Source organism: Rousettus aegyptiacus, unplaced genomic scaffold (genome assembly GCF_014176215.1).
Source record: "Rousettus aegyptiacus isolate mRouAeg1 unplaced genomic scaffold, mRouAeg1.p scaffold_m13_p_14, whole genome shotgun sequence".
NCBI lineage: Eukaryota > Metazoa > Chordata > Mammalia > Chiroptera > Pteropodidae > Rousettus > Rousettus aegyptiacus.
Window position 1 is genome coordinate 14,275,501 of NW_023416289.1, and position 21,228 is coordinate 14,296,728.

The following is a 21,228-nucleotide window of genomic DNA, read 5'->3' on the forward strand; positions in this document are numbered from 1 at the left end:
GAGTCCTTCGGAGCCCGGCGGGCGTGGGAATCGGGCCGGGCCGGGTTGGTCAAGTTAGTGCAGACGGTGGATAGGCTTCTCGGTGCTGGCGGGAGCAGAGGTGGATACCGGTTCAGGAGCATAGGCGCGGCGCGGTTGTCGTCTGCGGCTGCCCAGGCCAAGTGGTGGCGGCGGCCTATCGGGCCGTTTGCGTGGGAGGCCGGAGAGAGGGTATGTACCTTGGCCCCCGCAGGTTCCTTGTCCCACCTAAGGGCTTTCGAGAGGCCGCAGAGCTCTGCGGGTGAGAGGGCGGGCCTGTCTCTGAACAAATCTGTGAGCAGAGGCCTCTTGCCCACCCCAGTCAGTTGCGCGTGTGAGACACCAGCATGAGGGTGGGCTAGTGGGAGGCTGGGGAGCTCCCCTCAAGAGCTTGGAAGCGGCGCAGCGCAGTGGGGTGCGCGCCTGCCAGAATGCTGGGAGTCGCAGGCTTTCAGTCTTCTAGGGCCCACGCCCGCGGGCCGTGGCAGCCCACTGGGCCAAAGGTGGGGCAGCCTGGGGACTGTTAGGTTGGGGTGCGGGCCTCTGCTGGTAGAGGCATATTTTTTGGGTCTGCACCCACGTGTCCCTCAGCCTTAGCCCACTAAGCGTCTCCAGGTGGGTGAGGCGTGGGGCTTCCCGAGGAGGGGCTTCTGTGGAAAGACACATAGGAAGGCGTTCCTAATGAGATGATGGGAGTCAAGGGCCCCGCTCCAGCAGACGTGTTCGACTTCTCCATGTGCCCAGTCCTAGTGAGTATGATGGAGCATTCCTCCTCCTCCAGGTTTTCAGTGCCTCCTGGCAGGCGTGCTGGCCAGACTCTGGCCCCCTCCCACCCCCATTTCCATCCCTTGCCACGGGACTACATTCATCCTACATTCATCGCATCAGCACCCTCAAGCCAGCAGGCTAAGAAGACATCACAGAGGAAACGTTTCCAGGGCAGGTTTCTACACTCTTCTACCCCCTAAACCATTCTCTGCACTTGTCTCTCTACCACTCTTGGTTTTACTTGTCACCTACATAGTCTCACTCCATTTTTGTTTTATTTTTGCTTTTTGAGAAAAAGCTTGCCTTTTTAAAGAAAGGAAATGTGTCTATTTTACATAATGTAGGATATTGTTAAAGACAATGAAAGTTAAAATCCCCCCAATCTCCTCCTATCCCCATAGACTATTGTTTTGGGTAAATACACAAGTATTAATGTTTTCTGCCCAAAGATTATTGGTGGGGGGTGGGAGGAGACATGTCCCCTGTGTTCAGGGTAGGACCATCACAGGTTATCATTCCTCTTGTCAGGTCTGGATGATGCTGGAAGGCCCTTTCCCAATTATTGTTCCAGCTTTGGCTCTCAGGTTAAGGTCTGGGGACAGATATAAAACACAGCCTCTGCCTTGAGTTCAGGATCCCCACTCCCTCCCCTAAAATATTCAAGGCTATGGCCCTGGGTCCTTCTGGCATTCCTTTCCTGAGATTCCCTGTCCCTCATGTAAATGGATGCCAACTGTGGCTGCCCCAACCTGTCCTTCCCAGAGCAGTGATGTACAGGGTGCTCAGAGCTGGGGCTCAGCACCCCTCCTACCCCAAAAGTAAATGCCAAAGACCAGAGATTAAAGAAATGTGGCTGATGGGGCAGAAGGTGAGGTCTTGAACCCATGTTTCTGCAAAAGGGTGGGATGTTGCCTCAGGTGAGGTGGGGAGGAAGAGGCAGGGCAGTTCCCCACTTGCTGCCTCATGGGAGGCCACTGAACTGAGAGTCAGTGCAGTGGTTCCGTGGCTGGGAATTTTGCCCCCTTGCTAGGAATGTCAGAAGATAGACAGAGGCGATACTAGTGCCAAGGGGTCCTGACTCTGTCTGGACAGGGAAGGAATCTATAATAGAACATTGAGTTGCATAAGACAAGAGTCCAGCTCCAAAGACTTTAGAAAGAAAAGGAATAATTTAGCTCACATAACTGAAAAGTCCAGGGTGCAGCTAGAGCCAGGGGTATAGTGTGGTTAGTTCACCTCTTCATCTCTGGGCTCTGTTTCCTTCTGTTTCAGTTTCATTCTCACCCAGGCTCTTCCTGAGCAGTGGCAAAAAAGATCTACCCTTCTTTTCAGCTCAGCCCCAAGGAAAGGGAAACTAGTTCCTCTTCCCTATTGGTCCAGTCAAAGTTGCAGGTTGATTCTAATTTGTCCCACTTGAATCTACCCAACTCTAAGCTAATCATTTCAGAAAGGTGAATGGAACAGGTATAGTTCAGTGGCAGAGCATTTGACTGCAAAAAGGTGAATGGAATATGTAGATTGGCCGGACTTGTTTCACATGCCCACACCTGGAGCTAGGAGTAGGGGTTAGTTATACCAAGAGGCACATGGATTGAGGGTAGGGTAGAGGGAAGGCCCTAAATGTCAGCCAGGGGAAAAGAAACTGGGCAGGTGAAAACTACAGGTGTCCTTTGAAGTGAAAAGCCAGGATGTAGGGGTAGGAATCCAGGTGAGAAAACTGCTATGAGGAAGGAGGGCTGTAGTCCCACAGGGATCCTGGGGGGTTAGTTTAAGCTGAGGACATAGCAGGACATGGGTCCATTTGGCTGTGGGGCATGGGTACCATTCAGGATGAACATGTCTTTTGTCAGCTTTGGTAAGAGACACCTGACCTACGGAGGGGGCACAACTTCTCTCTGCTTTCACTGCAGGGCAGTACCACCTTCTCCCACCACTGTGACCCTGAGTTCCTCACTACAATTTTGGGCGAGCTGGGCTGGGCTGTGCAGAGCCAGACACACAAGTGGCTGACTGTGGGATGATCAACTTCCCCTCACAAGTGTGCAGGCTGGGTGGACAGCTGAGTGCCAGCTGAGGAAGGGACAGCTAGACCACGTGGGGCCGGATGTGTTTTGGGGGCTGGATTTGAGGTAATCTGGATGCCTATCTGCATCTCCAGAAGACAAGATGGCGGCTGGGCCAAATGGGCCCGAAGAGTGGGTGGGCAGTGCATACCTGTTTGTGGAGCCCTCCCTGGACAAGGTGGTCCTGTCGGATGCCTACGCTCACCCCCAGCAGAAGATGGCGGTGTACAGGGCTCTGCGGACCGCATTGGCAGGTGCGAGGTTGGGCGGGCACTTGAAGAGGAAGGGGTGGCCTGGGGCCAGCCCTACTTCTTCAACTCTGTGGGCCTATACTTAACTGTGTTACAGAAAATATTTGATGGGGGTGGAGAAGAGGAGGTTCACCCCTGGTTTCATAAACTGTCTTCTCTGTTTTGCTTGTGTGCTCTTGGGTGTAGACATGTGTTCCCGTGTCTGTGTACAATCTACCTATGTGTGCACTAACGTTCCCCTGCTCGATGTTCCCCACGCCCCAGACCAGTTGGCTCACTGCTTTCTACTAATCGCCCATTTCTCTCCTCTTTTCCTCTCTTACTGCAGCACTCCTTGCCCAAGACCCCTTTCCAGTACCTACCTTTCAGGTCTCCTTTTCCCATGTCAGGGCAGAGGCAACAGGAGGCTGATGCCGATTTGGGGATCACGCCCTGGCCCCAGAGCGCCTCTACTTCCAGGGTAGCCAGAGACGCACTTTGTGGAGGCCAAAGATTGGAGACCTGTTCTCCACATTCTCACCAGCCGCCTACCCAGAGAGCTTGGCTGCCCAGGGCATATGTCCCACTCGCTGCTGCGAAGGCTCTTCCCAAAGCCCCTTCTGTCCACTTTAATTTGGGGTGGGGCTATGGTGGCACCCACTCCATCTTCAGATTTGCCCTGTGATAGATCCTGCGCTCCATTCTGAGTTGTTGCTATTAGCATACCGATTTTCCCTGCTGGGAGCTCTGGGGATAATCCCCGTGGCTTCAGGTCTGACCGCGGGCTTCACTTCTCCTCCTGCCGTTTGGAGAACGGCCCCGCATGGGGACCATCTGGAGCCTGACTGCCCGCCTCCGCAGAGAGCGGGAGCCCGGACGTGCTGCAGATGCTCAAGATCCACCGCAGCGATCGGCAGCTGATCCTACAGTTGCGTTTCTGCGGGCGCCAGCCCTGCAGCCGCTTCATCCACGCCTACCGCGAGGGGGCGCTGCGCACCGCGCTGGAAATCGGCTTGGCGGAGGCGCTGGCTCTGGGCTCCGTGCAATTGCAACTGGAGCTGCGTGCCGGCGCGGAGCTGCTGGACAACTTGCTGATGGATGAGGAGCGCTGTTTGAGTTGTATCTTCTCTCATAAAGTGCGGCCGGGCTGGGGCCAGGGCTGGGTGGGGCGGGGGTCCGCGGCTAAGACCTCCACCGACGCCGCACTCCCCTCCCTAGCCCGACCGGCTCCGGGACGAGGAACTCGCTGAGCTGGAGGCTGCGCTCCGGAATCTGACGTGCGGTTCGGGGGGCCAGGTTGGAGACGTGGAGGTCGCTCCAACCCCTTCGAACTCCCTGGCCCCCTCTCCGTCGGAAGAGAAGCCACTGCCGCCACCATCTGGCCCGACTTTTCTATTCCAGGGTCAGCCCGTAGGTGAGGCTTGTGCGGAGAGGCGGAGTCACCGGGGTGATGGAGTTGGGGGTGGAGCGAGGTCTGGGCCGGGAAATCGTGGGGCGGGATTAGAAGGGTCCCTGCTCTGGGGCTTCCTGAGTTCACTCTGCTTCCCACTCTGTCCGCAGTGAACCGGCCGCTAAACCTTCAGGACCAACAGACGTTCGCGCGCTCAGTGGGCCTCAAATGGCGCAAGGTGGGGCGCTCCCTGCAGCGTAGTTGTCGCGCACTGCGGGACCCGGCGCTCGAATCCCTGGCCTATGAGTATGAACGCGAGGGGCTGTATGAGCAGGCCTTCCAGCTTCTGCGGCGCTTCGTGCAGGCCGAGGGCCGCCGTGCCACGCTGCAGCGCCTGGTGGAGGCGCTGGAGGAAAATGAGCTCACCAGCCTGGCAGAAGATTTGCTGGGCCTAGCGAATCCTGATGGCGGCCTAGCCTAGGCTGGGTACCAAAGGGGCAGTTGGCCAATTGCCCAGCCAGGATTTGGGGCACCTGGATGACCCTAGGGTCCCCTCTGCTGCTACTGCTGACCTGTCCATTCACAGGACTCTGAGACCACATTTACAACCTAGCTGAGCTGCTGACCAGTGTTGCCTGCCTTCTACAGGAGGCAGACAAGCACCCACCTTGCCTGCTGGGATGTCACTGGGGATTCAGAGACAGAGTATGTGGCTAACCTGCTGCAGAGGTTGGCCTCACCCTCACCCTCAACTACCCCTGAAGAGGGGTTTTGGGCCAGCCCTTACCTCTTGGCTCATTGAACAATCACTCATTAGGCACACGCTGTGTCTTGGCATCATCTTGGGTATTGCAAATACTGTGGCAAATCCTGCCTGGCCCCAGTTCACACTCAGTGTAGGGCTCTGAATATTAAGCAACGGTAATAAAATATTACTTGTTTCTTGACTTGAAAAATACAAGGAGTTGTGAGAGGATTGGGCAGGGGCCTAACCCCGGGAGAGATATGAGTGTGAGTAGGGGAGAGGGTGAGGGGGCTGAGAGAAGGGCAAGGTCCTGGGCATTGCCAGCCTCAGGTGAGGTCTTAAGGAAGGTAAGAGGGGTGTTAGAAGAACAGAAAGTCTGATTGGATCTAGGGGTTGGTAGATTTGCAGAGAAACTGGTTGGTGAGTGGGAAAGGCAGAGAGCATGGGGTCTGGTAAACCATTTTACAGAATTTGGATTTTATTCTAAGGCCAGTGAGAAGTCTTTAAAGGGTTTTGGGAGTGGGATCTGGGAGACTGGTAAGGATGCAGAGAGGGCACAGTGGCCCAGGGTGAGGCAGTGGCAGCAGAGATAGAAGGGGTGAACACAGGGAGCCATTTAGGGGGAAGGACAACAAGCCTGGTGGCACTGGATGAGGAGAGAGGACCCCAGAATTTCTTCCTTTGCTAGGTGGATGAAGGGTGAGGCTTCCTGCTGAGACACAAGCCTGGAGGAGGTCAAGTGCTTGCTCTATTCAGGACAGGTTCGTCTTGAGGTTCCTGCAGAGTATCCCAGGAGAGAGTGTGTCCTCCTCAATAGCTGGATCTATAGTTTTGAGTTCATCAGAGGGTTGGGGCTAATGGACAGATGGGAGTGGGTGAGGTAGCCTAGGGTGAGGTCCTGAAGGACACTAACCAGAAAAGGAACAGCTCAAAGAGGGAGGAAGAAAACCAGGAGATTTGGAAGCTAGGAGAATCCCCACCCGCTGCCATAGAGACTGCAGATTTGTCAAGGCTGAGGAGTGTCTGCTAGAGTCAAGGAAAAGGCTACTAGGTGGGGGATGTTTCTGGAACATGGTGGGGACAGCCTGAAAACAGGCCACAGGAGGGATAGGAAGTGAGGCTGTGGAGAAAACTAGAATAGAAGGCTCTGAGTTCCAGGAAGGGAGAGCCGGCAGCAGAGCTAGGCAAGGACTAAGCCCTCGATCTCCAGAGCACCTCCGCCTGCGTGGGTCCCAGATCAAACTCTTTTGGTCACTGGCCTACTTCAAGAGTCCCTCTGTAGTGGCCCAGGTTTGGTTATTTCTACCTGAAGGAGGCTATGCTGGCCTGGAACACTAGGGACCATGGGCCTCAGAACTGCCTCTGGAGAGACAGACCGAAGTGCTCACCTGTGAAGTTAAAGCACACAGGTTTGGCCCCCTGTCTGTGTCCCAGTGGATGGATGAAGAGAGGGGCAAAGGAGAACAGAAGGAAAAAGTCCTAGAATGAATTCCAGAATACCTGGGACAGTGCTCTTACCTTCTGCCTGTATGATCCTGGGAGTCACTTAGCTCTCGGAGGGACAGTGGCATGATCAGTAAGAGCTGCTGCCAGGGTTGTTTTAAGAATCCAGTGGGCTGTCTTGTTGACACCTGTGTGTGTGTGTGTGTGTGTTTGCTGGGCATCAGGGTGGGGGGATGGGGAAGGCAGAATCCGAAGTGAGGAGGCAGCCATGTGTCCCAGGGGCAGTTTATGGGCCCTGCCTGGTGTCACCAGGGCTCCTCTTGATCTGAGGAAAGGCACTTCCAAGGATGGGCTGCGATAGTGGCCAGGTTGATGACTAGATCGCTGGGCCCCTAAGATTTGGGACCAGGTCCTGCTTCACTCCAAAGGAGCGGGATTTCCGGACCCTATCCTGAAAAGCTAATGTTTCTTCCCGCCCCCACCCCCCACAGAAAGGAGGATTTGGGGAGTCTGAGCCTGCACCGAGACCAAAACTCATCTCTTCAGGCATTCCCAAAAAGTTCCCAAAAAGAGAGGGCTCAGAAATCAGTCCCCACTCGGAGACAGCGCTCCCGGCGGCGCCAGGTGGAGCTGAGCTCCAGCTGTATGGGCGCACACAGCTGGAGGGTCACGTGGCAGCGGGCCGGCCCCCATTTTCTGCCAACGCTGCATTTGGCCCAAGCCTGGTCCATGGCCGCCCTTGGGACCCTGCGTTGAGCCCCGGAGGCCCCGGCATCCGGGGCTGCGCTGCTCCCAAGGGCTGAGCGTGAGTATCAGGATTCCAAGGACCATCGTGGTGGGTAGAGAGGGGTAGAAGGGATCCGGCCTCAGCATGGAGAAGGGTGGGGAGGGTAGGGGGTGGGGTTTTCTTGCCCCGGCCTTGGGGCACCGTCCTGGGCCTGAGATGGGGAGGTGGGAGTTGGCTACTTGGAGGACTTCTTGCCCTTTCAGAGAGCCCTTACCGATGGGACTAAGGAGAGGGTCATGGCCCAGAGTAGGAGGAGGGGGCTGAACGGCCGATAGTTGGGGACCTCCGGCGCGTGGCTTCCCATCCCTTCCCCTTGGGGAAGGCAGGGCCAGGAGCCCCTGCTGGCGGCTGGCTTTCACATTGCGAGCCCTTGACTGAGTCTCTTCGCAGGAGGCGCGGGCGCCAGTCACACGGACATGAGGTGGAGGCTGTGCCTACGCGGGGACGCATCGCTCACCCTGCTCCTGGGCGCTGCTCTCGGCCTCCTGCTCTACGCGCAGCGCGATGGCGCGGGCTCGACAACGAGCGCACCACGAGCGCCAGAGAGGGCAGCGCCGGAGCCTACATCCCGGCTCCGCTTATTCAAGGCACCGCACGCGGGGGCAACCCTGCAGGCTTACGAAGAAGACACGCCGGAGACGCCCACGCCCACGGGACCCTTTGACTTTGGCCGCTACCTGCGCGCCAAGGACCAGCGGCGCTTCCCCTTGCTCATTAACCAGCCTCACAAATGCCGATGCGATGGTGCACCCGGCGGGGGACCCGACCTGCTCATCGCTGTCAAGTCAGTGGCGGCCGACTTTGAGCGGCGGCAAGCCGTGCGCCAAACGTGGGGTGCTGAGGGTCGCGTGCAGGGGGCGCTCGTGCGCCGTGTGTTCTTGCTGGGTGTGCCCAGGGGCTCGGGCTCAGACGGGGCAGACGCGGAGGGGGCGCGCACGCAAACGCACTGGCGCGCACTGCTGCGTGCCGAGAGCCGTGCGTACAGGGACATCTTGCTCTGGGCCTTCGATGACACTTTCTTCAACCTAACGCTCAAAGAGATCCACTTTCTGTCTTGGGCCTCAGCCTACTGTGCCGAAGTGCACTTTGTTTTCAAGGGCGACGCTGACGTCTTCGTGCACGTGGGAAACCTGCTGGAGTTTCTGGCTCCGCGGGACCCCGCTCAGGACCTCCTTGCGGGTGACGTGATCGTACAGGCGCGACCGATCCGTGTGCGGGCCAGCAAGTACTTCATTCCAGAGGCTGTGTATGGCCTGCCTGCCTATCCGGCCTACGCGGGCGGCGGTGGCTTCGTGCTTTCTGGTGCCACGCTGCACCGCCTGGCCAGAGCCTGTGCGCAGGTTGAACTCTTCCCGATCGATGACGTCTTTCTGGGCATGTGTCTGCAGCGCCTGCGGCTCACTCCTGAACCTCACCCTGCTTTCCGTACGTTTGGCATCCCTCAGCCTTCAGCTGCGCCACACCTGCGCACTTTCGACCCCTGCTTTTACCGCGAGCTAGTTGTAGTGCATGGGCTCTCGGCTGCTGACATCTGGCTTATGTGGCACATGCTGCACGGGCCTCATGGGCCAGCCTGTGCACATCCACGACCTGCCGCCGCAGGACCCTTTCAGTGGGGCCCCTAGACATTTATGACAGCCCCAAATGCCCCTCATTTAGACCCAGGATACAGTGAAAGTTTGAAGGGTTAGGTTTCCCAGGTGGGTTATTGCAGTGTATGTGCTTTTCCCCCAGAAAGGGGCAGAAGAGTTAGGGATCCAGCTTGATTGCCAGGTGTCTGCTTCCATAGGGTCCAGAGAATGAAGACTGAGCTTGGCTCTTGCCCTCCTACTGGTAGTGGGTCAGGAACCACCTAATAACTCTTAGAGATAGTCCGGGCTGAGGTAATGGAGCAGGCTCTTTGTGAAGCAGGGGGACATATTCAGTCCTCTCAATACCAATACGGGGATGGGAGGTTTTTCATGGAATCTGACCACATTCTTTGGTTTGGAACCCCTTAGGATGCTGCAGACACATGCAGGCCTTTCTCATAGCTGGACCCCACAGATGTCTGGGGCCTGGCTTCGGTCTTCATGAAATTGGCAGGCATTGTCAAAACTCAATCTGAAAGTAGGCATTTTGCTTTCCACCTGTCCCTCCAAACTGGATTTTTAGCCTTGTCAAGGTCTTTGGATCTTCTTTTGAGGTCTGCTTTCTTGGAGCCACCCTGTCTTGGGCTCTGGTTTGGCTGCAATACCAAGGATGGAGGCACACTTGTGCCTGGTCCTAAAGTCTTTCCCTGTCTCCAACTACACCCTTACAAGAGTTTATGCCAGTCTCCTACTGAAGGCTGTGCTGTCCACTTCAGAGAAGCAAAGAACCTGTCCTCCTAAGATTACTCCACTATACATTTTCCCATATTCTTAAAAAAAAAAAATCAACACCTCCACACTCATTTTAGTACAAACATCTCAGCAACAGCACATGGTAAGCCATTGCTAAGGGGATAGGCCTTTATTGGAGGGGTGTAGGCAGGGCATTACGAAGGTTCCCTCATTCCAGGAGGATGAGAACAGTCCTGGTTTACCCAACAGTGGGATGTGCAGGGGGTCTCTGGCCAGGCCACAGTCCAAATGGGAAGACACCAGTCACGAAGTCATGGGAGTGCCACACAAGCCTGGCTTTGGCCCAGGAACCACGTGAAGCCTGGGGCAGGTCCCCTGCACATTCATTGTTAAACTATACAGGATGAGGCTGTACATGAGTTAATTACAAAAGAGTCTTATTTACAAAAATCTGTACACACATTTGAAAAACTCACAAAATTGTCATCTATGTATCACAAGTTGCTAGACCAAAATATTAAAAATGGGATAAAATTATACATTTCTCTTCTCAATTCTTTTCAAAAGGTTAATATTTTTAAAGCACATATGCTACTTTCCTTAGCAAGACCCATGAAGAGACTAAGCAGCCCAGACCTCCTTGAGTCCCCAGAGGCCTTGAGCCATAAAGGGGCCAGGCCAGGAGACACTGCCCAGGGTTGGGGCAGGGGAGCCAGCCCACAGTGCAGAACAGAATGCTAAAACAAAAGGAGGAAGATGTCTTTGGCTAAAACTTTGGCATTAAATTAAAAAGGCAAACAGGATGAAAACATGCAGCCCTTCCAGCCGGCTTGAGGCAGAACGGGCACAGGTGACTTTGAAGGCTGATTCCAAGAGTGGGGGGGAACCAGGCCTGCACATGTAACCTTGATGGTAGAAAGCTGTGTTTCAACCAGTTGAGTGTGCCTACTGGGCATGGCAGGGAGAGCGTGCAAGAAAGAAACAGGGAAGGGCAGGTAGGCCACCTTGGCCACAGCTAGCTCATCAAGTAACTAAAGTGGATGTAGTAGTGCAAAAGTTGCAACCAAGTACTATGGACATGCTACCTGCTTGCCTTAAGGGTCATGTGGCAATGGTGGGCCAAAGGCAGGACCTTGTCCTCGTCCTGGGTGCTTGTGTCCTCAGCCACAAAGAGTCCCAAATTTTCCAAGGTGTGTGGGATGGGGAAACTGAACCCTACCTCTTAACATGTTAGTCTAGAGCTCCTAGGTCCAAGTATAAAGGCTCAGAGTTTGTGCTTCTCTTTACAGTCTGTGTCCCCTGTTGGCACCAGCAGGCTGAGGATGGACAGAGGAATATCTATCTGGGCTCCTCGTCCCATGACAGAGTGCCCAGCCTGAGCCCTACCTCAGGACATCACAACAGCCCTTCAACACTGGCAAGGTGTCCAAGAAAACCCACAGGGTGGCACGTGAAGGCCCACTGAGGAGGATGCGATGCACAGTTCCACAGGACAGAGGGACACGGGTGATGATGTCCCTAGGGGAGCTCTGCTGTTCTCAGGTGGGCACCAGGCCTAGGGGGGCCATACAGGGTCACCGAGGCAATGTGGTTATTCTGCATGACCTGGTTGTGAGAAGAGGACAGCAAGTCAAGGGGGAAGAGTAGAAGGGATGTAGGCAGAGCAGACAATCAGACCCACAAAACCACCAGTGGGATCAGTACTGGGACTGTGGTTGCAGATAAGCGACCCAAGGCAGATTCTGTGCACTGGTGTGGAGGGCTGTGTGTATAATACACCTGCACACAGGCTGGGTAGATCCCATCCTTTAACTCATGCTACGGACCATCTCTACCCCAGAATCTGCCTGTGCCTCATGGGACACACAAACTTCACCATACATATTTTTTTCAGTGGGCATCTATAGCCACTCATCCACAGCATATTCGTTCAAATGGCATTCAAAAGTGCCCAACACTCCCAAGATGAATCCCACTTGCCCTGTGCTTCCCTTCCTTGCTGTTCCATTTTTTTGATACAAATGTGGGATCCTGTTACATCTCATCTTATTAGATACAGACCGCCGCTTTAACTTCATGACCCTGAATTTCCCCATCATTTCTGAACCCTCACTGTTAAATTGGGTAGACAAGGTTCTCAGCAGACAGGGTTGTTAGGGAAGGATTAACCTGCCCAGCAGGGCTGTGAGGTCCTCCCCACTCTCTCTCAGTGACTTGCCTGTCCCTGCCATGACCACTGGCCGCCGTCCTCAGGGCTTACCTCAAAGATCATCCGCTGAAGACCAAAGCAGAATGTAGAACCAAATGGGTTGGTGTTGTTTGGGGAGGAGGACCTGAGGTGGAGGAAGCCAGAATTAGAGGGGCAGACAGACGCCAAGGCCAGGCAAGGCAACCAGTCTGTTTTGGGAAGGGAGCTACTGGCAAGTGATCTCTCTGTCCTACACAGGCCCTTGAGATCTTAAAGGTAGCAACAGGCCTCACTCAGCTCTGAATCCTACACGGCCCAATAAGGCACAGAAAATTATTGTGCAACTGGACTGTGGTGGTGAAAGGTCAGGATGGGGAGAGAACCTCACGCAGCATGGCAACCAAGGTGTTGGGCTATGGAACACAAGAGGCAGCAGCTTTGATGGGGAAAATAAAGAGCCCAGGAGAGCCAGTCAAAACTACCTCCCTTTCTGAATAACTAGGGGTGAAAGGGCCCCCACATTTGGAGTTGGTGGGGGAGTAGGGAGCTATCACCAGTGGACAACCTTTGGTGCAGGTAAACATGTGGAACAGCAGGCCCAGTACTAATGTGCAGGATAAGGACAGAAAGTATGTTTGTGGCAACACCAAAAACTTGTGTCATTTCTAAGCAACAATCACTGCTAGGCTTCCCTGGGCCTTCTGGACTATGAGCTGGATGGGGTGGTTAGAGACAGCAACCTCTCACACTCACCTGTGCAGGACAACAGGCTTCTCCACAGGGTGACCCAGGAGCTCCTGGATATTGTCCCACTGCAAGAAGGATGGAGGTGGCAGGGTGTTAGCAGGGACCAATGGCTGGCCCAGATGATATGGGCCCCAGATTGCTGGCAGGCTCATGCCCACCTCATTTTCAGGCTGCACCAGGTAGAAAAATAGGAACTCACCTTGCTGTAGGTCGTGCATGTTTCTGTCTGACCATCTGCACTTTCTGAAAAGAGAACACGGAGTAATTGGTAGCTGGCTCAGCCTACCTGTGGCTCCAGCCCTAGGAAGAATCCAAACCTGGCTACCTTTTGCAACGGGACTGGAGTACGGAGGGAGGATAGATAGGCTGTTTTAGAGTTCTTGAATGGAAACAGTGGAGGGTTGGAGGGAGGTCATTCAGGTGTGAGCTATATCAACCAGCAAGAAAACAGTCATAAGACTGGGTTGGGACCACCTAGATGATCATCCGTAGATAGGAAACTCTCCCTTCCAGAGACCAGCAGTCACAAGAAAGATCTTGAGGGTCTCCAGGAGACTATAGACCAAGAACACTACAGCCTCCAGAACGAAGAGCCCAGCTGAGAAGAGCTGAGGCTATGGGTAGAAGCCGGTGGGCAAAGGTTCCACGAACCCAACGAATACCATTCTCTCTGCTTGGATCACCTGTGTCCCTTCTCAGTGTGAGTGACTGACTCTTTACCCTGAAGACATTCACTACTCACCTTTCTTTATGGCTAGTGGGATCTTGAACTCACAACGGTGATAACTAGAGAGAGAAGGCAGATAGATAAAGGCTGAGCCCCCCGGGAGGCATAACCATCCCCACATCTCAACCTTGCACCCTGGGAAAAACAGAACCAAGCACGTCTGTCCTAAGCCCTGACACTGAGCCTGACACAGTGTTCACTAGAGGAGGCCAAATTTATGCATTGGAATTCAAGAGAAAAAGGCTTGGCTCTGGGGTCTGAACACTCTATAACCCTGGATAAGACACCAAACTTTCTGAATCTATTTCTCTAATTGTTAAAATGGATACAGATAAAAAGATGTAAGATATCGGACACTATACCAGAAACAGCAAACACTCAGGAAATGTTCACTTCTCATGAAACAGCAAGAATTTAGGTGTAAAGTAATGAACTCCAAAGCCATAAGCTCTCTTTCCTGGGGATTTTCAGCCCAAAGCTCCCTTCTCAAAGGGGCATGTACAGGTATACTCACATATTAAAATTATAATGCCCAGGGTAATTGGTGTGAAGGACAAACTTCTTCACTTTGTGTGTATTCGCATCAAAGAGGATGTCCTGGGATAGAAAACAAGGATTCCAAAGTAGGGAAAATTACTGAGGCAGTGTAGGGGGCCTTTCCAAGGGCATGTCCAACTCAGAGACACCCAGCCCACAATGGGGATGCCTGCAGGCAGGAGCTTCTTTCTAAGCAACAGTCAAGGACACAGCTAAGGCCAAGGCGGGGGCGGGGGGGGGGGGAATGAGAGAGAGAGAGAGAGAAAGAGAAAGAGAGAGAGAGAATGTGTGTGTTTGGAGGGGAGGGGGGTGAGGTGGGGTGCGCGGCAATCATCTATAGGCCTCTCCATTCCAAACTTTGTACCAGCAGTTTTGACAGGCACAGGGGGTTATAGCTCCCACTGCTTGGGAACCCAGATCAGGGAGATCTTTCCTGACAAGCACCCGACAAGAAATCTAAGCAGGAAGAAAAAAATCTGAGAATTTGGCTTAAAGGCTACCAAGAAAATTCAGGGCTATCTGACTCAAGGGGCTCAAAACACTGGGCTATTTCTGAATGCCACGACATGCCAGACTCTCTGGTTTCCATTAGGCCCTCTCTATGGGAGTCAGCCACCCTTGGAACTGATTTGATGCTGCCTACTGAACACTTTCTCCTATCCCTCACACACCCCCAGCTTCACACCCCGCCAGCTGTGATCCCTGATTCTACCCCTCCATACTAAGTCCTATTAGGGCCAGTGTATTTGCTCTATCTTTCCTGCCACTTATCATAACTAGCTCTTGAAATCAAAAGATTCAGCTTATAATAGTGCCATTCCCTCCGGCACTACCTACTCTTCAGATCCCACTTGTGTTCCCCCACTTCTCCTAGCTCCTGTTTGGTCTTTCTCACATAGGCAGATCCAATCTTTTCTCTTTTCTCCCTCTCTGGAATCTGCCCTTTCTTTGCTGCCTCATACCTTAAGCACTAGAAGGCTCAGAGGTTTAGTGTTTGCCCTGAGATATTTATATAATCATTTCTCACACACAAAACCCATCTACCAACTAGACTGCCAGCAGTGACGGTGGCCATCAGCTCCATTCAGCGCCCTAGGTCCAGAGCATAGGGCTGCAGCAATGCTCCTGGGGTGATCCCCTAAAATTATATAAACACATTCCCACGGTTTTTGAGTCTTTTTAGTCTCCCTGTTTTATCTAAAAGAGAGTTCCATGCTCTCTACAAAAGGGCGGTTTGCAAAACATCTTAACCTGAATGATTCCCATAGCCTCTACCTGTGCAACGTGTTTCTGTCAGAAAAGAAGTCAAGATGTAGTGTGTCTCAGCACTCTTGATGGCAGGAAAGATTTACTTTGGGGTACCAATGTCAATGCAAGACAACACTGGGCAAAGCCAACTGGGGCTAGGTTCCCTGCTGCCCAGCATGGTTACGGCTGCATGCACACACACAGGCATGCGCAGATGCACTGCCCCTCCACCACAGAAATGGAACGCTTCTCTAAGGAATCATAACTTACCACTCCAAGAGTGAAGTAGTTAAAAAAGTAGTCATTGCACTTGGATGGAACTTGCTTATGAGGGGAAGGGGAATGAATTTTCATCTATTAGGAAAAAATAACAATAAATTAAAATCTAGCACCTTAATACAGTTCTTAGATTAAATGAAAGTCTACAAATTGTTTATCTTGTATGGCATTAAGCTGTTGGGCAAGCGAGAGTATAGGAATCCCAGCTGCTGGTGCCAACCAACCCAGCCAGCTGGAGATGACTCCAGACTGGGCCCTGGTCTCCAAAGAAAGGTAAAGCAGGTCAATCTGACCAACGGGGGTCAGAAAAGAGCTTTTGATTTACTTCTCTATCTGCTTTAACAGAACAGGTTCTCTGGGAAAATAACAGTTTTTACTTACTTAATATTAAGTTGATGTTGATTTAAAAAAATTAAGAGACTGCCTATTTGTTTTATAAACAAATTTCCCTTACCTTGTCTTCTGACTTATAGAAGACCTTGTGTGGAGAGCCAAGCATGCTAAGAACATCTTGGCAAGAATCACCAAAATACACTGAACGTTCAAATACCCGCATCTTGGCATCTGCTAACAGGCCGGGTCCACAACCTGCAGAGAACAGGAAGAGGTAGTCAGGTTCCTGGTCGGGGCCTGAGAACCTGCAGCCTAGGGCCCTGGGGAGACGCTACTGGCTGCACACACTGCATTATTAGGTTTGGGCACAGGGGCAAGACTACATCCAAGTAGAAATACCAGTTCATTAGGGCTTAAGATGCTACGAGAGATCGCTATCTACTCAAAATAATGCCAGAGACTCATTCAATCCCACAAAAATGACAGGGAGCTTGGGCAATGTCATCCATTCACTCACCAAATATTTACTTACTGACCACCACGGGCTAGAACACTTTGCTAGATGTTGATGAAACAAGTTAGCAAAATAGGTGCAGTATCTGCCCACGGGGGAGTTTACAGCTTGGTGAAGATCCCAATTAGATCATCGCACAACTGAGGTACAACAAACAGCAGCATAGGTGCTATGGATTTATACAATGGGGTGCTATTACCTCTTGCCACTTTCTAGGGCCTGACAAGATACAAGGTACTTTATATTAAGAAGTACTTCTCAATGGTAACCCAACAAGAGGCTGTACCTAAAGTTCACTCTATCAAAGAGCCAAGAGTGAAACACCTATTAACTCACTCCCTAATTCTATAAATACCTGACATACATACCAACACTCAAGAGGTAAACCAGGAAAGTGGGAGAATGAAATAACCTTCTAATTTGTCAAGTTTCTTCTTTGGGAAGAATCTTTAAACCCTGGGTTTACCGAGTATATTTCACAAATCGTTCCAGTTGAACATACACACATACACACAAGTGGCAATTGACACACCAATAATATAATTTTCCCCAATCTGTGAATGGGAAGACAAAGTGTTTTGCACCCCTCCCCACCCCCAAAAAGGCCAAGAATCCGAAGTGGACTGCAATCCCTAGTACCATGATAACCACCAACATCACCTTACTCTGCACAGTGCTTCAGAATTGGCAAAGCTCTGTAATGGACAACAATCCATTTGTTAAATACAGACTTCAGGGATCCAAAATCTGATATAACTGGGTGCTAGGTTCTCCAACTAATCCAAGAGTCTTTATTCACAACACATACATACTGAGTGGCAAATAAAGGCTGTGTGTAAATTAACTAAGTCCTGGGAAAAGCACACACATTAACTTCTGTCCATAAATTTTGCATCTTAGGCAAGTCTGAAGCCCATTGAAAGTGCTCTCAAGCTGGACTGTGTGCCCAAAGTCTCCAGGTACCAGACACTTATGGATGTCCAGACAAGGTTATAGGGAAGGCACCTTTCATAGGCACGCTTCCTCTCGTCCCACTCTGCATGAAGCCAACCCAGGTAAAATTACCTTTAGTTTTAGGAGACTATTGTAGTTTGATTCCCTGGAGTGAGTTTTCCTATAAATTATTGCAGGGACCAAGACGGTTGAACTGACTTTCTGTGTTAAGAACATCACTGTAGCTATAAGGAAACACATGGGAAAAATGGATCGGTTGAGACAAGCTTCCCCTTCCACTTGCCAAAGGAAACTCTCAATGAGTACTGGATTGGGCAATAACTCAATGAGGCCCTGACTTAACGAAGTGTTTTCCCCAATGACCCTGTAAGCAATGAGATGTGACGGTTAAGAGTGTGCTGTATAGGTAGCAATCAGAATTGGCTGAGGACCCCCTTGCCCACCAAATAGGTTCCTCCTGCTGTCACCTGGAGTAATTGTGCCACTCTTGACTATCCTGCTATTTCAAGCAGCAATCTTTTGGAAAAGACAGACCCTAATTCGCCTGACCCTGCTGCCACATCTCAATTCTCTCAAAAACTATAGCTCGAGTACAATACTCTTTTAAATAGCTGGTGTTCTGCCTTGGCTAAACAATCACATTTTAAGAAATGTTCACCTGGAGGTTGTGAACTGTCTAACTGTTCAGGGCAGTGAGTTCACAGTTTATATACCAGATTCTTAACAGTAAAGAACCAATATCCAGAAACTGATGCAAGACGCCAATTTATGAACAAATGCTGGCTAGACTATGAGTTATGAGAAGGCCATGTTTATGGAGGCAAACTCCGTGCTGTAGATTCCTATCCTACTAAGCATGATCCAAGATCCAAAGTAGCTGAGATTGGCTAGGCACAAGAAACCACAAAATAAGGTCCTGGAAAGACTAGTTACGAAAGGCAACTTTTTGGTTGTTGTTGTTCAAGGTCAGAAAAACTCTCAGCAGGGTGTGGCCAAACCACGATCAACAAGTCCCTCCTGTCAGCCTACTCTGAGAACTGGGCATAAAAGGTAGAGAACAGATAACATTGTTGCCCACAAGATACATCTCCAAGAAACAGAACAGCTTGAGAATCACTGCAAAGCTACATAAGCACAAAGAAGGCTTATGTACATGCTGAGCAACATATTGCTATTGTATTGTTGTTTATTATACATGCTAACAATAAGACTATGTTTTGTCCCTTCATAAATTTAAATAAAAGCTTTAAACAGAAACATCTGGATCATTTGTCTTCTACCAACTATCTCTAAGCATGTGGGATTTTAGACTGTCTCAACATGGATATAAGGGGGAATCCACCACCCCAAAGACAGTAACTGACCTGCAGCAAGTAAGCGAAGTCGTAAACCTGAGGGTCCAGTTCCATCTCGAAGAACATCCACACTCTCAGCATACACATTGCCCAAGAAACAGCTCAGAGGCATCACGGGAGCCCTGTGGGCAGGCAGAAAGTGAGCATAGGCTTTGCCTTCCCTCTCAGGAAGCTCATGGCCTTAGCATGAAGCTTGTGTTCCCTGATACATACTTGGTATCCTGTAGGCTGTTTCCACTGTAGATATACATTCGTTTCACAGTTGCTCCATGGGGTATCTGGAGAGAAGCTAGACCATGGGCAAAATTGGGCTGCAAAACAGGACAAAAGTTTTACTAAGGGTATACTGCAGGCCATGTAACTCAGGCTCTGGCATTTCCCAGTACTCATGGTCTTCAAAAACTGGCCAGGTCAAAGCACACAGTCAAATCTGGCTCTAGGTCAACTCACCCCAACCATACAAGTTCCTTTTTAATTTGGCTTTTTTTTTTTTTCATCAGACAGAAAATGCAGGAATGACTCCTTTAATAAAATGTGAACCTTATAAAAAGTTTTTATTTCCTAACCCTAAGGATGAATAAATCATTTTGCTAAAAGAAATAGGTAATTTAAAATATAGGATAAACTCTCAAATTCTAGGCTACTAGAAAAAATAAAGTGGGAGTTTTAAGGCAAGGCATGACTGGGTTTATCTCTGAAAAGTGAGCTTGACCTCACTCTGCAGTGGGAAGTACCCTCTTCCTAGGAATGCCAGCTTAGACACTGTTCTTCCTGTCAACCCTACCCACTCTACCCTTCTTGGCCCCTAAAGACCTCAGAGATGAGGATGCTGAAGAAAGGGTACCTATCCAGCCTCCTTTAAGGGCACTGTCTGCTGACCCATATGACCTGGGCACTGGGTAGCAAATACCAGGGGAAAAGCTGACCTCGTACTTGGGAGCCTCAGTCCATGAGTCTAACTGAAAAGAGAAAGACAGTCCTCTGAAGTTGAGGTGGAAGAGCTGCTCAGCAGAGTTGTACACTGTGGGAGTGGGGAGAAGAAAATGACATGGTTGATGGCATCAGAAGTTGCAAACCCAAACCAGACTGACAGGGAGTTATGACTGGCAACACCCTCCTTGTGTCTCATTTCTGAACTGACCTACTAGGCTGAAAATAAGGGAGAGAAGCTTTCCTTCAAGCCCAAGTACCAATGACCCCCATAACCTACAGGAACCTGGTTTCAGGGAGTTGTGGCTGGGATAGTACTGCTTGTCAGGTTTATCATAATGGGCTGCCACAGGAGCCCAAAGGAATCATATAGACTTGGCTTACCTCCAGGGTGGGTTGCACCGAAAGACTGGTCAATCTGTTCAATGGTGGGAGCTATGGCCTGAGAGTTAAAATGTACTCCACTGAAAAACAAAGATATTTTTTAATATCAGGCCTGCAAGATAGGCTCACAGATCATTGGAGATGGTGGCTAGAAAAGTTATTCTTAAAACATAGGTAGGATTCTATAATTATATTAAAGAACTTGTAAGTAAGAGAAAATTGAGGTTACAAGTCAATTCTCTTGAGGCTAGTGTACAGAACTGATTCTCTAGGGCCTCCTAAGACATTTGTGGCTACCAGGCACAGTTCAGAAGGAAATAAATCCAGTCTTAGCCCCATGGCATTTGGACTTGGATAAAGAGTAGCCATAGGAATATACAATGTTAAAGTGTTTTCTCAGGATGTCTATTAGCAGTTTGACTTGAAAAAAAAATGAACTTTTTAAAAATGGATGAACATCTTAAAAGAAGGGTGTAGAAAAGCAAGGCAGCTTGTCTTAATAGGCAGATGAACTGGATGATTGGGTAGGGGGAGATGGATTCCCATGCAAACCTGAGAAGTAGGTTTAAGAGAGGGGCGTATGACTTCAGATGATGAGCATGAAGATAAGGCATTTATGATATTAAGGTTAAGAGTTTTTAAAGAATTAATATCATTTATGGAACCTCTTTTTTAACCAGGCACTATACTATGTGCTTTACCAGCATTATAACATACTATCTTCCTAACCCAGCAGCCACATTATTATTTTCATTTCTCTGATAAGAAAACCAACTCAAAGAGGTTTAGTGACTGACTTGCCCAAGGTCAGAGAGGTAAGAAAATGATGAAGCCACAACTCAAACTCAGGGCAGCCAGACTCTACACCTTAGACTCTCACCTACCACTGACTCTTAAGAGGGTAAAGAGAAGCCAGACCTTGAGGTATGAAGGCCCAACAAGACTAAAAGACAACTACAGTCTGCAGAGGCTAGTGCTAGTACATATTTGTTTTATTTACTCCTTCAGCAGCAAATGCTGCTTGAGCCAGCTTCAGAAACTAGGCATTTTCACACCCTCTCAAGTAAAAGGGAAGCTTGCTAAGGAAGCTTACTAAACAGAGTACTCTAGATGCTAGAACAGTGCCTTGCCATAATGGGGGCTCAAATATTTGTACACCACACAGACCATTCTCATTTTCATTTTAAAAGCAGATTTTGGTCCCTTTGGCACTTTCGTTAGCACAGGCTTTGGAGTCAGACCTATCTGGTTTGTACCACTTCTT

General features: G+C 50.7%; 3 protein-coding genes across 7 annotated transcripts in view; 2 read left to right on the forward strand and 1 right to left on the reverse strand.

Moving 5' to 3' along the window:
- Nucleotides 1–7,548, forward strand: TRADD (TNFRSF1A associated via death domain). 2 transcript variants are annotated; one of them, XM_036231493.1, is made up of 6 exons: nt 1–210; nt 2,945–3,103; nt 3,941–4,215; nt 4,298–4,493; nt 4,640–4,707; nt 7,149–7,548. In XM_036231493.1, the coding sequence occupies exons 2-6, from the start codon at nt 2,953–2,955 to the stop codon at nt 7,458–7,460; spliced, it is 1,002 nt and encodes a 333-aa protein (XP_036087386.1). In that variant the 5' UTR covers nt 1–210; nt 2,945–2,952; the 3' UTR covers nt 7,461–7,548. The 2 variants fall into 2 exon arrangements, with proteins under 2 accessions (XP_036087386.1, XP_016018941.2); XM_016163455.2 differs by lacking the exon at nt 7,149–7,548 and having other exon boundaries at nt 12–210; nt 4,640–5,427.
- On the forward strand, nt 7,328–10,305 carry B3GNT9 (UDP-GlcNAc:betaGal beta-1,3-N-acetylglucosaminyltransferase 9). Its single transcript, XM_016163428.2, has 2 exons — nt 7,328–7,462; nt 7,835–10,305. The coding sequence occupies exon 2, from the start codon at nt 7,861–7,863 to the stop codon at nt 9,067–9,069; it is 1,209 nt and encodes a 402-aa protein (XP_016018914.1). The 5' UTR covers nt 7,328–7,462; nt 7,835–7,860; the 3' UTR covers nt 9,070–10,305.
- The window catches only part of CUNH16orf70 (chromosome unknown C16orf70 homolog), a 23,075-nt gene continuing 11,725 nt past the window's right edge, over nt 9,879–21,228 (reverse strand). For all 4 annotated transcript variants that reach the window (XM_016163372.2, XM_016163379.2, XM_016163387.2 and 1 more), the window contains 12 exons: nt 19,965–20,044; nt 19,577–19,671; nt 18,864–18,961; nt 18,660–18,772; nt 15,949–16,082; nt 15,486–15,569; nt 13,945–14,027; nt 13,446–13,489; nt 12,903–12,946; nt 12,710–12,768; nt 12,029–12,101; nt 9,879–11,373 (listed from right to left, as the gene is read on the reverse strand). In XM_016163372.2, the coding sequence (XP_016018858.1) occupies nt 11,287–11,373; nt 12,029–12,101; nt 12,710–12,768; nt 12,903–12,946; nt 13,446–13,489; nt 13,945–14,027; nt 15,486–15,569; nt 15,949–16,082; nt 18,660–18,772; nt 18,864–18,961; nt 19,577–19,671; nt 19,965–20,044 (994 nt within the window). In that variant the 3' untranslated portion in view covers nt 9,879–11,286. The remainder of the gene's footprint in view (nt 11,374–12,028; nt 12,102–12,709; nt 12,769–12,902; nt 12,947–13,445; nt 13,490–13,944; nt 14,028–15,485; nt 15,570–15,948; nt 16,083–18,659; nt 18,773–18,863; nt 18,962–19,576; nt 19,672–19,964; nt 20,045–21,228) is intronic.